The 17,858-nt window shown below is 41.8% G+C and overlaps 1 protein-coding gene across 1 annotated transcript in view; it reads right to left on the bottom strand.

Annotated features, from left to right (window-relative positions):
• Positions 1–17,858, bottom strand: part of cspg4 (chondroitin sulfate proteoglycan 4) — a 215,774-nt gene that overhangs the window by 7,092 nt on the left and 190,824 nt on the right. Inside the window, exons 7-10 of the mRNA XM_084316232.1 lie at positions 14,987–15,185; positions 14,402–14,533; positions 12,348–12,508; positions 1,385–1,568 (exon numbers count right to left, since the gene is read on the bottom strand). Coding sequence (XP_084172358.1) covers positions 1,385–1,568; positions 12,348–12,508; positions 14,402–14,533; positions 14,987–15,185 — 676 coding nt within the window. The remainder of the gene's footprint in view (positions 1–1,384; positions 1,569–12,347; positions 12,509–14,401; positions 14,534–14,986; positions 15,186–17,858) is intronic.

The raw sequence follows: 17,858 nt of genomic DNA, 5'->3' as shown, positions 1-17,858 counted from the left end.
GAACAGCCGCGCTGTTAGCCTAGCTTAGCATCATTCACTGGAAGTAGGTGTGCCAGTGTAGCCTAGTTCCCAACAGTCACGAAATACACTCCAAATACAACTCCAAAACTTTCCTGTAAACATGTTGTGACCTGTGTATTTACCAAAAAAATAATTATAATTAGACATTTTCGTTTTTAAATTTTTTTTGTGATCTCTTTCCCCCTTCTTTTTCCGTGTTTCTCCCCTCCCAATGTTAGTCGTTATGCCAATTCCCAATCCCCTTCCTGGTCGTTGCGCACTCTACCCCCTACCATCGGTCTGGGAGGGCGGAGACTGTCACATGCTTCCTCCGACACATGTGTACCCAGCCCACCGCTTTTTTTCACCTCGCAGCGTGGACTCTCACTGGGAGAGTGTAACGTGTAGAAGGTCACACTACCTCCCTCCAGATCCTTCCCTCGCTGTGCAGGCGAGGGTACCATACCAGTGTCTCTTGCGTTGGTGACGAGCGATTAGTCCGCTGCGCCACCCAGCCGCCTCATTTTCGTTCTCTAAGCAGATATATACTGAACTATTTTTTGCCGAACCACTGCTGCCTGGGCGCAGTAATTTCATCACCTCAAAAGCGCTTGTTGTTTTTTGAAACACAGGGCTTTTGAGGTGATGAAATCACTGCGCCCAGGCAGCAGTGGTTTGGCAAAAAATCGGCTTAGAAAACGAAAATGTCGAGTTGTATTTGGAGTGTATTTCGTGACTGTTGGGAACTAGGCTACACTGGCACACCTACTTCCAGTGAATGACGCTAAGCTAGGCTAACGTGATTGATTGATTGAATTGAATTGAATTGATTGATTGATTGATTGATTGATTGATTGAAAACTTTATTAACAGATTGCAGAATGGGTACAATACAGTACAGCTCAATACACACAATTGTTAAGGGGATGCAGACCAGAGAAAGACTTTCGTCTTGTTTCCACCAGGGTCCCCCATTTTCAATTCATCAGGACATATATGACATACATGACATACAGATAGTCAGTACTGCTACATCTATACATTTATGACATACCAGATTTGCAAACGTGCGGCTGTTCCCTAAGCCTAATGCACAGAGAAGAAAAGGGTATGTATCTGCTTGTCTAACTTCAGATGGCAAATAAGCTAATTTCCCAAAAAGTTTGTGTATTCCTTTAAGGTTTATAATCATGAATGCACAATAGTGACAAAATCTTAGGTAGGGACTACAGATGGAAACGAGCTAATTAGCTCAAATCTGGCACATTTACATTGATGTGGAAACTGAAGATGTTCCTTAATGTGCACTGTCCCTGGGTAAAACAAAAAATAAACAAACAAAGGAAAAGAAGAGGACACTTTAATAATAATTCTTTTTTTTTACCTTTGTTCTTCCACAACTGGGAGGAGATGTTGCTGTGAGCCGAGTAGTAGGAGACAGTGATGGGGAGAATGTGGCGCACGTCTGGCGCCGGCCGGGACGACAGGAGGAGCTCCACGGTGTCCCTCACCACCCAGAAGGGCTCCTCAGGTATCTGGTGCTCGTAGTACACCAGGCCAGACTCCAGCTGGGGGCAGGAGGGGAGGCGCGCTTTAGTTTGATTGCATGAGGTGCTGGGGTGCCAATGTTGCAGTAACACTTTACTTAGGATGAGGGCTTTGAAACGAATGAGCAACTCTATATGTTAACAAGAGCATAAGAACACTGCTTATTTGATAAACATGCTCCATTCAAGAGACTCAGAATAAAGAGTAACTCCCTGCTTCTCAGCTTTGTTTGAAGAAATGAATAGTGCCTGGTCTTGTGTCAGACACTCTGGAGATCCTTTGCATTGGCTATTGGTTTAGAGTAGACACATCAGAAATAACTGTACTTCAGCTGTGAGAAAAGCCAAGTAATTTAGACCCAAACCTATTCCTTTTGATTTCTGATCAGAATGAAATTGGCTTAGCCTTTAATATTTAGCAGATGGTGGACATTTATTTGAAAAGGATTATTCAGGGGACCCTTGTTTTTATGTATAATTTTGTATGTGCCATTAACCTTCAACGTTTACATTCTTAAACGCCCTTCCCTTCACCCCTAATGATGTACTTGATGCATTCATTGCAAGCCATTGATACCAGAGGATACATTTAATTATTTTGAATCGTCTGCCCTTATCACAGAGCAATTAACGCATATATAAATCCGTATATACATCTTTTCTTTGAAGTCACTCAGTACTTAGTCCACACCAATCTGGATTTATAGCTAATTACAGCACCATTTTAGTTATTACATTAGTTGCCTATGATATAATATCTGCATTATATAGGAAGAAACACTGTGCTGCCCTTTTTGTAGATCTATCTAAAGCATTTGATAGATCATTCCCTGCTCTTACAAAGATTGGATCAAAGACATGTGATTGGTTTTAGAACTATTCGTTTGAGAGGCGACAGTGTGTGAAGTCGGGAAATTCCCAGTCTGAATTTTTCTCAATAACAAAAAAGTTATTATACCACAAGGTTGCATTTTGGGTCCCGTCCTTTTCACTATTTATATCAATTAGGGATGCTCGATATTGGCTTTTTTACCGATACCGATATTCCGATATTGTCCAACTCTTAATTTCCGATACCGATATCAACCGATATCAACCGATACCGATATATGCAGGGTTTCCCCCCCCAAAAAACGGAATAATTGCAGGTAACTAATAATTTCACTGGATATATATATAACAAATATTGTTATTGTTTTTTTTCTTTTTTGAACCGATACCGATATTTTCCGATATCACATTTTACTGCCGATATCGGCCGATAATATCGGTCGGCCGATAATATCGGACATCCCTAATATCAATGATCTCTTCTTTGAATGGTTGTCAATCCCATATTTATGCTGACAACACTATTGACAAAATTATTGCTGATTCTCTACAACTGACCATTGAGAACATACAATCTTCCCTTAAGAACTTGTTAATCTAAAATTGGTGCTTAATGCAAATAAAATAGGGATGCTCGATATTGGCTTTTTTACCGATACCGATAACCCGATATTGTCCAACTCTTCATTTCCGATACCGATATCAACCGATACCGATATATGCAGGGTTTCCCCCCCCAAAAAACTGAATAATTTCAGGTAACTAATAATTTCACTGGATATATATAACAAATATTGTTATTGTTTTTTTCTTTTTTTAAACCGATACCGATATTTTCCGATATCACATTTTACTGCCGATATCGGCCGATAATATTGGTCGGCCGATAATATCGGACATCCCTAAAATAAAACAAAGTTCATGCTGTTTACTAGAACCAGAAATACAGAAGGTATGTTGATGTAACATTACCAAAATATTAGAACTAGAAAATGATGACTAAACCCCTTTAATCACTATCCCCCTGGATATCAACAGAATCAAACCATGTCAGATATCTGCTTCCCTGAAGATGCTGCATAGTCTACGCAGGTGACCCTGATTGGCCCCTCAGTCAGTCTGTCAGTTGTCAGTAGTTGTAAAGGATAATCAGCTATAGCTAGTCAACAAGTGATGAAACAAGTTAGTAGTTACTTAGTTTAGTGGTTCAAAAACATCCACAGCAACTGTGGCCATTTATTTATCACCTGCTAGCACAGGTTAGCCAACATTAATCTCCCATAGCAACCGATCACACTGGTCCCATTAATTTGTTTACACTAGCACAGTGGCCATTCAGAACAGGTTTTTTCCCAGCGGAATTCTATCTTGAAATTCTAGAGCTCTACAGCTTTGAGTGGCCAGCAGCCATTGTGACATCGACAACATTTAACTCTCAAAACTGTCGTCACATGGTTAAAGGCTCTCTCTCTCTCTCTCTCTCTCTCTCTCTCTCTCTCTCTCTCTCTCTCTCTCTCTCTCTCTCTCTCTCTCTCTCTCTCTCTCTCTCTCTCTCTCTCTCTCTCTCTCTCTCTCTCTCTCTCTCTCTGGTCAGTAACATGGATCTCCCAGTACCTTCACTCTGCAGTAAACAGAATATAAATGTTCTGGTATCCCTTCTCACTTTATCCAACCAGGAGAGAGAACAAAGTGTGGCGTGGGGTAGCAGGAGAAACATGACAGCTTATTTGTTAACATTCCCTTTTTCCACCTAAACAGTTCACAAAAATATGTTTCAGACAACATTTTAGGCGAGAAATAAGATGGACGTTAATTCATATTTGATCTGCAACGGCTAGGTTGACAGGATGTTAAAGACAAAATGCCCATATCGCTTATAGCACCATACAACTGTAATGAACATGACTTCTATAGTACATTTGTTTGTGCAGGCTGTAGGCCTATGTAGGCTTACACTTCACTTTAACAGTAATGGATGGCTTGGTTCAGCCTCGACAAGGGTGAGGGGATGAGGAATGTGACTGAGTGTGTCTGTGCTTCCTGGGGTCAGGGTGACCTAAACTAACCTTTTAACACACAGAATGCTGCACACAGGCACACACACGCACGCACGCACGCACACACACACACACACACACACACACACACACACACACAGAGAGATCAAATCATAGTAGACCAAAAAGTGAATGTTATACATTATTAAAGAACATTGCACCAGATGAAAGAGCATTTGTCACGAGGTAAATATTACACCGATGAGAACGACCCTGGGTCTCAGATGACTGTAGACCACAGAGAGCAAAGCAGCAGGACAGACCGTTCTGTCCAACTCCAAATCGATGCGTGGGCTCAGAGGGAACGAATGCTCTTCTCACACGTATACGTATCCTGGCATGAGCACATGTCGGGAAGGGAAGTTGTACACGCAGGGGTGGAAAGTAACTAAGTTGTTAAAGTACTGTACTTTAAAACTACAATCTGTAATGCTATCAAATGGCGACCTCTAGCAAAAAAGCCCTGCTTGGTATCATGTTTAAAAAAATATATAATAATACATTATTATTAATTATTATTATTTATTTTACATTTTCAGTTTTGATCTGATGTGTGGGTTGGAGTTTAGTCATTATACTGTGCATTTCTCCAGACATCTCTTGGCAGAGCCTGCGGTGTGGTCAGCAGTAGCATCCCCCTCCCCTATCCCCCACTCAACTCCAACCTACACATCCGACCAAAACAAAACAAAATAAACAAAGTGGGGCCAAGTCTGGCTCCTTCTGAGGTATTTGTATTAACATTTTTCCTTTACTACAATGATCTGAACCCTGCAGCTACTAAGTTAGTTACTTTGAAGAAAAATGTGTTAAAGCACTTCACCAAAAAACAATGCTGATTTATTTGTATTTTTCACATAATAACACACAAAAACTCACAAAACTCTAAACTTTGCAAGATATTAATTTAGTTTGACAGTTATTGAGAGTAAATTAAATTGAATGGGGCCACCAGCAATGTCATCTGGGCTGGGCATTGAATCCTTGTGTTGTGTTTAAAAAATAAATAGCAATACCTTGTCTTATAGGGGCTGATACATTATCATTTCATTGAAGAGGAGTTGTATATAGAAAACATACTTTAAGGAATTTCCTTAACCTTCCTTAACATCCTCTTCAAGTTGGACTGGGTTCAGGCTATAACGTATGGCAGTTTCTCCCCCCCCCCCCACAGTAGCAGCAGGTAAGCTTTTTATGTAATTATTACAGAAAATATACTGTAATTCTATACATGTTGTTCATTATTTTCTGACTCCAGTGTAATGTAGGTTTAAAGTCTTTCTCAGACACAGCCTTGGTTGAGGCACTAGACCTCCATGCAGAGTTCAATAATTTTATGCACAATGAGTCCCCCTGCTGACAGAGGAGAGTAACGCGACCAGAACTCTCGGTGCGTGTGCATTATGCAATAGTACCCAGCTGCAGCTCCGGAGAACAGCGCTTACAAGCCCCCGCACATACAAGGCCGCACATAGCAACCCCTCGCTTCCATTGGCTGATTTTGGTCACGTGATTTTGGCACGTTGCACTGCGGGATTGATTGATTGATTGATTGAAAACTTTATGGTGACGTGATTTTGTGTCACGTTGCACGTTGCACTGCGGGATTGATTGATTGATTGATTGAAAACTTTATTAACAGATTAACAGATTGATTGATTGATTGAAAACTTTATTAACAGATTGTAGAATGGGTACACGTGACCTGACCGATTGATTGATTGATTGATTGATTGATTGATTGAAAACTTTATTAACAGATTGCAGAATGGGTACAGTGACCGATTGATTGATTGATTGATTGATTGATTGATTGATTGATTTATTGATTGATTGATTGATTGAAAACTTTATTAACAGATTGCAGAATGGGTACAGTGACCGATTGATTGATTGATTTATTGATTGATTGATTTATTGATTGATTGATTGATTGAAAACTTTATTAACAGATTGCAGAATGCAGTACAGCTCAATACACACAATTGTTAAGGGGATGCAGACCATGCAGTACTGTTACATTTGTGACATACAGTAAATATATACAAGGGGGAGGGAACTGTACATTTATGATGAATTGAAAATGGGGGACCCTGATGTAAACAAGACGGAAGTCTTTCTCTGGTCTGCATCCCCTTAACAATTGTGTGTATTGAGTTGTACTGCAGATATATTTCAATTGCCTTACTTATTTACATAAGTATTATAGGCCTACAGCAGTATTGTACAGACAGTCTGTGTGAAGTCTGTGTGGTTATCCAGCTGCACAAAGGCAGAGCAAGAGGCTCTACAGAGGGTGGTGAAGGCGGCAGGCAGGATTGTCGGGACTCCTCTATCAAACATCACCTCCGTCTTCACCTCCCGCTGCCTCCACCGCTCCAAGTGTATCATCAAGGACCAGTCTCACCCAGCACATCACCTCTTTCAGCTCCTTCCCTCAGGGAGGAGATACCGGTGAGTTAAAGATTTAAGAACAGCTTTTTCCCCCAAGCAGTCAGACTGTTAAACGCTCATTGACTGACCCCTCACGTGCACCATGCACTTACCTGGACTTGATAATCACTGTTACCACTCATCATGCACTTTATTTAAAATATTCTGTTATGTACAGTGTTATATGTGTTTCATGTATGTATATATTGTACTACGGTCTGTGGGAGCTCCCCTGAAATTTCACTCACGGTCATATAAGAGTTTTAATGTAGACGGTTTTATTAATGAAATGTTGGGTATAAACTGGGAGGAGGTATGTTGTGAGGATGACCCAGAGGTTGCACTGGACTTATTTATGTCAGAAACAAATCAGCCCCATGGATAGATAGTAGCTTTTAATGAATTTTAATGAATGAGAGAGACATACTGTAGCCAAAAAAGCATCAGTGTGTTCCAGTTCTGCAGATGACAGACAAAAGTACCGTTCCTTACGTAATCAAGTCACAAAGTTAAATAAGGTGAGAAAAAGGGAATATTTTAAACCATGGTTATATGATGTGAGAAATGATGGTAAAAATCTATGGAATGTTTTAAATCAATTATGGGTAGAAAATCCAATGTCTGTACACCTTTTGTTGAGTCATATGGAATTGTCCCTAACCAAACCATGTGATATTGCCAACCATTTTAATGATTTTTATGCAAGTAAGATATCTCAGCTCAGGCAGGGAATGCACATCTCAAACAATACAAATCAAATGACATAATTAAGAATATCATAATGAAAGATAAAGGGTGTACATTTGATTTTCAACAGGTTGAGGTTAGTGATATTGAAAGGTTACTCCAGGCTCTACCTGACAGCAAGTTAGCTGGCACAGACAACTTGGATAGTAAATTATTGAGAATTACTGCTACGATCATAGCAAGTCCAGTGTCATATTATTAATAGATGTATACAAGTGGGACTATGTCCAAAGATATGGAAGGAGGCTAAGGTTACTCCTTTACCCAAAGACTCCAAATCAGTTTTTAATGAGGGCAACTCCAGACCTAATATAGAAAATGTAATGTACATATACGTTGTATACATCTATTAATAATATGACACTGGACTTGCTATGATCGTAGCAGTAATTCTCAATAATTTACTATCCAAGTTGTCTGTGCCAGCTAACTTGCTGTCAGGTAGAGCCTGGAGTAACCTTTCAATATCACTAACCTCAACCTGTTGAAAATCAAATGTACACCATTTATCTTTCATTATGATATTCTTAATTATGTCATTTGATTTTGTATTGTTTGAGATGTGCATTCCCTGCCTGAGCTGAGATATCTTACTTGCATAAAAATCATTAAAATGGTTGGCAATATCACATGGTTTGGTTAGGACAATTCCATATGACTCAACAAAAGGTGTACAGACATTGGATTTTCTACCCATAATTTGATTTAAAACATTCCATAGATTTTTACCATCATTTCTCACATCATATAACCATGGTTTAAAATATTCCCTTTTTCTCACCTTATTTAACTTTGTGACTTGATTACGTAAGGAACGGTACTTTTGTCTGTCATCTGCAGAACTGGAACACACTGATGCTTTTTTGGCTACAGTATGTCTCTCTCATTCATTAAAATTCATTAAAAGCTACTATCTATCCATGGGGCTGATTTGTTTCTGACATAAATAAGTCCAGTGCAACCTCTGGGTCATCCTCACAACATACCTCCTCCCAGTTTATACCCAACATTTCATTAATAAAACCGTCTACATTAAAACTCTTATATGACCGTGAGTGAAATTTCAGGGGAGCTCCCACAGACCGTAGTACAATATATACATACATGAAACACATATAACACTGTACATAACAGAATATTTTAAATAAAGTGCATGATGAGTGGTAACAGTGATTATCAAGTCCAGGTAAGTGCATGGTGCACGTGAGGGGACAGTCAATGAGCGTTTAACAGTCTGACTGCTTGGGGGAAAAAGCTGTTCTTAAATCTTTAACTCTTGGCATGTATGGACCGGTATCTCCTCCCTGAGGGAAGGAGCTGAAAGAGGTGATGTGCTGGGTGAGACTGGTCCTTGATGATACACTTGGAGCGGTGGAGGCAGCGGGAGGTGAAGACGGAGGTGATGTTTGATAGAGGAGTCCCGACAATCCTGCCTGCCGCCTTCACCACCCTCTGTAGAGCCTCTTGCTCTGCCTTTGTGCAGCTGGATAACCACACAGACTTCACACAGACTGTCTGTACAATACTGCTGTAGGCCTATAATACTTATGTAAATAAGTAAGGCAATTGAAATATATCTGCAGTACAGCTCAATACACACAATTGTTAAGGGGATGCAGACCAGAGAAAGACTTCCGTCTTGTTTACATCAGGGTCCCCCATTTTCAATTCATCATAAATGTACAGTTCCCTCCCCCTTGTATATATTTACTGTATGTCACAAATGTAACAGTACTGCATGGTCTGCATCCCCTTAACAATTGTGTGTATTGAGCTGTACTGCATTCTGCAATCTGTTAATAAAGTTTTCAATCAATCAATCAATCAATAAATCAATCAATCAATCGGTCACTGTACCCATTCTGCAATCTGTTAATAAAGTTTTCAATCAATCAATCAATCAATAAATCAATCAATCAATAAATCAATCAATCAATCAATCAATCGGTCACTGTACCCATTCTGCAATCTGTTAATAAAGTTTTCAATCAATCAATCAATCAATCAATCAATCAATCAATCGGTCAGGTCACGTGTACCCATTCTACAATCTGTTAATAAAGTTTTCAATCAATCAATCAATCTGTTAATCTGTTAATAAAGTTTTCAATCAATCAATCAATCAATCCCGCAGTGCAACGTGCAACGTGACACAAAATCACGTCACCATAAAGTTTTCAATCAATCAATCAATCAATCCCGCAGTGCAACGTGCCAAAATCACGTGACCAAAATCAGCCAATGGAAGCGAGGGGTTGCTATGTGCGGCCTTGTATGTGCGGGGGCTTGTAAGCGCTGTTCTCCGGAGCTGCAGCTGGAAGCATCTCGCATTATGCACCAGTGGTGACGCGTTATTTTTTTCATAGCCGCAGTTTGCGGAGACGCTCTCTGATTGGCCACTGACGTTTCTGGTCATGTAACATGTGCGCCCAATCGTGTGATGCCTGTTTCTTTCACCGGTTAAGCTTAGGTACTCTTTCGAAGTTGAAGTCGAAGTCTTAGAGCAGGGCGATAGATCACCAGCCCTGATTCCAAACTCTAACCTTAACCAACTTCGAAAGAGTCGCCTAAGCTTAACCAGTGATAAACTAGGCGTTAGGTTACTAGTTTGCATGCTGTTCGAGGCGGAAATGGGCAAAGACACAGCTTGTCACGCGATTGGGCGCACATGTCACATGACCAGAAACGTCAGTGGCCAATCAGAGAGCGTCTCCGCAAACTGCGGCTACGAAAAAAAATAACGCAGCGTGTAGTGGGCGGGGCTAAATAGCCATTCATTGCTCACTGCCTGCACTCTATAATAATAGTCAGAGTATACAGTAGGTCCACAGTACACCCCCACTTCCAACTATACTACTGGTCCTAAACTTTATGTATTACCCGATACTGAGTACTGATCCAACCCATTGCTTTTACTAGACCATTCGTTTGTCAGAAGAACAATTAAGATATTTGTATGGTTGTATATTATAATGATTTTTCTTCTCACCATTGTAAATATCGATTCGATTCGATTTGATTAAAATGTAAGCCATACTGGCCAGTGGTATAACTATTAAGTGTATGTATGGGATATATATATATATATATTATACTATATTATATATATATATATATATATATATATATATATATATATATATATATATATATATATATATATATATATATATATATATATATATATATATATTAGGGATGCTCGATATTGGCTTTTTTACCAATACCGATATTCCGATATTGTCCAACTCTTAATTTCCGATACCGATATCAACCGATATCAACCGATACCGATATATGCAGGGTTTCCCCCCCCCCAAAAAACTGAATAATTTCAGGCAACTAATAATTTCACTGGATATATATATAACAAATATTGTTATTGTTTTTTTCTTTTTTTAAACCGATACCGATATTTTCCGATATCACATTTTACTGCCGATATCGGCCGATAATATCGGTCGGCCGATAATATCGGACATCCCTAATATATATATATAGTATATTATACAGGTATGTATATGGGTATGTCTATGTGACGAGGGATATATGCAGATAGTTGTAGATAAATATATATATATATGGTATATACAGTATTGTACATGGCTATCATACAGGTATTTAAACAGGTATATATGGGTAGACTATAGGATGAGGTAAGTAGTTATTATGATTACACTCTTGCTTCACTATCTAATATCGTGATTACTATCTAATATGCTCCTACTGTATGTGTCGACAATGCAGGAAATCAAGTGGCGTTGCCAGCCTACATCAGCCCTCGTGTGAATGCATGTTTCCCTAGTACTGTGGTCCATGTATAGAGTTTTTCAATGGAGTTCCGTTGCTGAGGGAACAGAGCTTTTAGAAATGTGCAGAATAAGTATTACTTTTCCCATACAAAAATAATTGATTAAGGAATTCATCATTTAAAAAAATGTTGCATGTAAAAAATTAATGATGCATGCATCTATCCTCTCCCTACTTCCCATTTCCATTCCAGGTCTGAACTTGAGTTGTAGAAAAACTTGTTACTCAAGTTTTTCTGTAGTAGTTAGTAGTCCAGAGGTAGTATTTCCCCAGAAGGTGGAATGGCTTACAAATCCAGACGGAGCCATAGCCTGAAGCCTTATGTAGTACATATCCAAATTTCCTAAAGATCCATTCAGAAATGAGTGATTAGGAGTGATTTAGGTAAACTGTGTACAAAGAAAAACTCAGTTTTCTCATAGACTTTAATTCATTCTGCTGTTTTTCTCTTCCTGTTTTCGTGTTTTAGTTTTGTTTTTTTATTTAGATCCCCATGTGGGATATTATTGGAAAGCCACACTCATTGGCTACAACCCGCCACAATCATTTTCGAGATCGGATCTAGATTGACGGAACTACTGCAGCCTGAGTCGGGAGTGGTATTTTGCGCAATACCGTGTACTTTGCACAAGCCTCAAATACCGGCATGTAACTTGAGAACCGCTCAATGGATTTTGTCACCTGAAAGGGCTATCCACAGGCAACAATGTAAATTGTATAACAAAATATGCACACCCGAGCCACTAGGGGTCGCCAAAGTGCAAACAGTCAGAAAAACTTCCCATATGTGGGACATTGCATGCTAAAAGGTATGGAGTGCCATTCCCCTGTAGTCTCGCAATATCAGGGACTCAAGGAGCAAGGGGGAAATTAAAGTGCATGTTTCCCTCAAGAGGTCCCACTTAAGAAACAAGCCAATTACCTGTGTTTGAGAGAAGCGGGTGATCTCTTCATACTGGTTCCTGTTATTAGCCAGGATGAGCCTTCCGAGACGAGGTGGCCGGACGAGCGAGTAGCTGATCTCGTTTCCGTCCTCGTTGGTCGCCGCCCCCAGATTGGCACCGGTGATAGACTGCCTGGTCCCTGTTAAAGTACACACAGCGCTGCTGAATAAACTGCACCGTAGATCACAGCCCTGGACAGAGACAGCTCTGTGGAACACGGCTCTGTGCCACTGCAGCCTATGAGCTGGTAACATTAGGTGTAATCTAAGATCAAACTTTCTTTCAATACAAAGGAGAGTAGTCAGTCCCCTTGGTATTTACTTCTTTGTATTTGAGACAGTAGGAAGGCTGAGAGGGAGACAGAGTAGGGGAGACACAGGAGAGAAGGTTCTTTATTGAGACAGTAGGAAGGCTGAGAGAGGGAGACAGACTAGGGGAGACACAGGAGAGAAGGTTCTTCATTGAGACAGTGGGAAGGCTGAGAGGGAGACAGAGTAGGGGAGACACAGGAGAGACGGTTCTTCATTGAGCCAGTGGGAAGGCTGAGAGGGAGACAGAGTAGGGGAGACACAGGAGAGAAGGTTCTTCATTGAGCCAGTGGGGAGGCTGAGAGGGAGACAGAGTAGGGGAGACACAGGAGAGAAGGTTCTTCATTGAGCCAGTGGGGAGGCTGAGAGGGAGACAGAGTAGGGGAGACACAGGAGAGAAGGTTCTTCATTGAGCCAGTGGGAAGGATGAGAGGGAGACAGAGTAGGGGAGACACAGGAGAGAAGGTTCTTCATTGAGCCAGTGGGAAAACTGCGAGGGAGACAGAGTAGGGGAGACACACGAGAGATGATCTGGATCTGATCCCAGGCCAGCAGGGGTACTGGTACATGTGGTTCCAGAGGGGGGGGGCCTTAACCACGACACTATCAAACTATTGCACATGGCAGTGCCCCATATACCCATATACTGTGTTTCATTGCAAATTGAGATAGTTTATTAGTCAATGTCTATGTACAAATGAAGACTTTCATTGCAAAATCACATATCCACCAATGGAAAATGGTACCTCCCTAATCTGCCAATATGTGAATTGCGAGGACTGTCTCCAGACTTCCCTCCAGACTATGTAGAATTCCAATCACAATGTTGACCATGACCTCATCAGGATGTGGTTTGACTCACTGGATCACAGTCCGAGCAGAATCTGATTTAGAAGCATCCGGACCAGCCAGAAAATGTACCCGTGCATCATTTCACATTGAAATGACAAAAAGATTTGATTGTGCACACAATTCAACTTGTGGTCAACACTTTGGTATTACTCTGCACTGCATGGAAACAAACTTTGTCTATTTTGGTGTTAGAATTTTAACTTTAACACATTTGGCATGTGTGCATGGCATTCTCTAAGGTGCAATATTTTCCGCCGATGTGCAATATTTCTTTTCGACTGTAATGTTTTGCAATGCCTTTAAAAAAATTACATTTAAATCTTCACTTGCGTGCACGTCACAGCACTTTGCCCTACTACCGGCTCGGGGCTGCATTTTCCGCCGATCATGTAATATACCGTTCGAAATTTGAACTTGCCACCTTTCGAACGCCACCTCACTCAACCAATTCCATGCCCCGGTTCTCGAGTTACATGACGATATGTCTTTTTACAGGCCGTGCGTGAAATGACCATGTCTGACTTTATACGCTCGAGAACTGATCAATCACGTTAAAGTGCGTTTTCCGTTACCTTCGCGTGGGGTATGTCTGGGAGTGTTGCATTAATTTGGCATTTTATTTTGGATTCCATGGTGTTTTTAGTTTTGTTCTTGATTTATTGTGATGTTTCTTCTTGACTTGTTTAAAGAAGACGTGTCCGGCCCATGGGGACATTAACGTGTGTTGTCAGGCAAAATAAATAAAATAGATTTGATCATTTGCTTCAATGGGGGCATTATGAACGTGTTGGGTTGTTGCGAGTCACTCCAGGCTCCTCACCGAAGCCGCCCTTCGCTCTGTTTCTGTGTGTGTAATAACTAGGCTGGCTTACCTGGAAATACCATGAGCTCCTCCTGTGTTTCCATGGTGATAGTGAGCGGCCTGGCAGTCACCACGAAGGTGTAGAGAGGAGACGTGTGCTCACCATCCGTCACCGTGAAGCTGAATCCACCAGAGTCCTCGCCTGGAAGGAGGAGAGGAACAGGATTATCTATCTATCTAACTGTCTGTCTGTCTGTCTGTCTGTCTGTCTGTCTGTCTGTCTGTCTGTCTGTCTGTCTGTCTGTCTGTCTGTCTGTCTGTCTGTCTGTCTGTCTGTCTGTCTGTCTGTCTGTCTGTCTGTCTGTCTGTCTGTATGTCTGTCTGTCTGTCTGTCTGTCTGTCTGTCTGTCTGTCTGTCTGTCTGTCTGTCTGTCTGTCTGTCTGTCTGTCTGTCTGTCTGTCTGTCTGTCTGTCTGTCTGTCTGTCTGTCTGTCTGTCTGTCTGTCTGTCTGTCTGTCTGTCTGTCTGTCCGTCCGTCCGTCCGTCCGTCCGTCCGTCCGTCCGTCCGTCCGTCCGTCCGTCCGTCTGTCTGGGGCTAGTGGTCCGAAATACTGAACGTACTCTTTAACGGAATAGGCCTTCCTGACGCCCTTACCTTTGTGAATGAAGACAACCTCCCCGTTGTTGACCTGAGCCTGGGTGAAGTTCAGGACGCTCTCGTCCGAGGCCTGTTTCAGCGACACCATCCCATTGGTCAGTGACTCGACGGAGTAAACCAGTTCCTCTGCGGACGTGTCATCATCCTCTGTGTTCAGCATGCGAGGCGTGACGTCCGACTCCTCTCCGGCAAGAAGCTGGAAAAGAGAGAGTAAAAAGAGAGTGTGTGTGAGAAAGAGAGAGAGAGACACACGCACACACGCACGCACGCACGCACGCACGCACACACACACACACACACACAGATATATACTCTGGAGCGTAACAGTAAGAAGCATTTTGTATGAAAGTATTCTGTACTTCTGTATGACAACTATTAAAGAAACTTGATACTGTAGATAGATATAGATATAAGACAGCCTTCTCTTGCCAAAGGTTTTCTAATAATATTTCAATTTGGAAGAAAATCGACTTCCTGACCTGAATGCTAGAAAGGTAATTGATCCCATCTGTGATTACTGGATATATACACACAGACAGACAGACAGAGACACATAGACACACAGACAGACAGACAGACAGACAGACAGACAGACAGACAGACAGACAGACAGACAGACAGACAGACAGAGACACATAGACACACAGACAGACAGAGACACACAGACAGACAGACAGAGACACACAGACAGACAGACAGAGACATATAGACACACAGACAGACAGAGACACACAGACAGACAGACAGAGACACACAGACAGACAGACAGAGACACATAGACACACAGACAGACAGAGACACACAGACAGACAGACAGAGACACACACACAGACAGACAGACAGACAGACAGACAGACAGACAGACTGACAGAGACACACAGACAGACAGACAGAGACATATAGACACACAGACAGACAGAGACACACAGACAGACAGACAGAGACACACAGACAGACAGACAGACAGAGACACATAGACACACAGACAGACAGAGACACACAGCCAGACAGACAGAGACACATAGACACACAGACAGACAGAGACACACAGACAGACAGACAGACAGACAGACAGACAGACAGACAGACAGACAGACAGACAGACAGACAGACAGACAGACAGACAGACAGACAGACAGACAGACAGACAGACAGACAGACAGACAGACAGACAGACAGACAGACAGACAGACAGACAGACAGACACACAGACAGACAGACAGACACACAGACAGACAGACACACAGACAGACAGAGACACATAGACACACAGACAGACAGAGACACACAGACAGACAGCCATACAGACAGACACACAGACAGACAGAGACACACAGAGACACACAGACAGACAGACAGACAGACAGACAGACAGACAGACAGACAGACCTACTGACACACAGACAGACAGAGACACACAGACAGACAGAGACACACAGATATACTGAGACACACAGACAGACAGATACACACAGACAGACAGACAGAGACACACAGACAGACAGAGACACACAGATATACTGAGACACACAAACAGACAGAGATACACAGTTATACTGAGACACACAGACAGACAGCGATACACAGTTATACTGAGACACACAGACAGAAAGACAGAGATACACAGATATACTGAGACACACAGACAGACAGAGATACACAGATATACTAAGACACACATTTATACTGAGACACACAGACATACAGTGACACACAGACAAGTCAAGTCAAGTCAAGAGTTTTATTTGTCACGGCATACAAGTATACAATGAAATGCGGGTGGTCTTGCCCGCAACGATGTGCAATACAGTAATAACACAATGGAATCCAATAAAACAACATTGTGCAATAAACAGTAACATAGTAGGGCATATCGGTATTTGTACATAAGTTATTTACAGAGCATGGAGGACATGCTAGGTCCTGTGGTAGTGCATACACTGTTAGCTACGGATGAGGCACTGGGTCTTTCTGTACATTGCTATTTTATACAATCTCAGGTTATACTATACTATTTTTAAAGTGACCTTTCCTTAGTGGCCATAAGTGTGGGCGTGTGCAGCATGAGTGTGTGCTTGCTCATGTTAAAGTGGCTGCTAGTGTGTGAGCGTGTACAGTGTGTGTGTCGTGTGTGTGCTCATGTGTGCTTGTGTGTGGAGAGTTCAGTGTTCAAGGCTCTGATGGCCTGGGGGAAGAAGCTGAGCCGAAGCCTCTCTGTCCTAGTAGCTGGGGTTCGCAGGCGTCTGCCTGACCTCAGCAGCTGGAACAGGCTGTTGTTGGGGTGGTGGGGGTCTTTCATTATTCTGCAGGCTCTGGATTTGCACCTCTTGTTGTATAGAACCTGTAGGGGTGGTAGTGCAATACCCGTGGTACGCTCGGCTGAGCGCACCACTCTCTGTAGGGCCTTCTTGTCCTGTGCCGTGCTGTTTCCATACCAGGCAGTAATGTTTCCAGTCAAGATGCTCTCTACAGCTCCTGAGTAGAAGGACTGGAGTATCTTCCCAGATACTCTGAACTTCCTTAACTGTCTCAGGTGGTAGAGGCGCTGCTTCGCCTTTTTTACGACTGAGTCTATGTGTGTTGACCATGTCAGATCCTCTGAGATGTGGACCCCCAGGTACAGACAGACTGAGACACACAGATAATATTATACTGAGACACACAGATATACTGAGATACATGAGGTACATTTTAATCTATTCACAGTGTTAGTACCTGTTTAGTTTACCCAGTTAGTCTGTGTTCCTATTGTTATTGTTACCTGTTTAGTCTACGAGGTATATTTAATAATGATTATTAAATTATATGTTACTTAAGGCTCTAGGTGACTAAAGACAGGAACAGGTTTCTAAAGAGATTCAAATCATCC

Source organism: Notolepis coatsorum (assembly GCF_963971535.1).
Source record: "Notolepis coatsorum genome assembly, chromosome: 6".
NCBI lineage: Eukaryota > Metazoa > Chordata > Actinopteri > Aulopiformes > Paralepididae > Notolepis > Notolepis coatsorum.
Note: the sequence above shows the minus strand (reverse complement) of the source record. Positions and strands in the feature narration are given on the sequence as shown.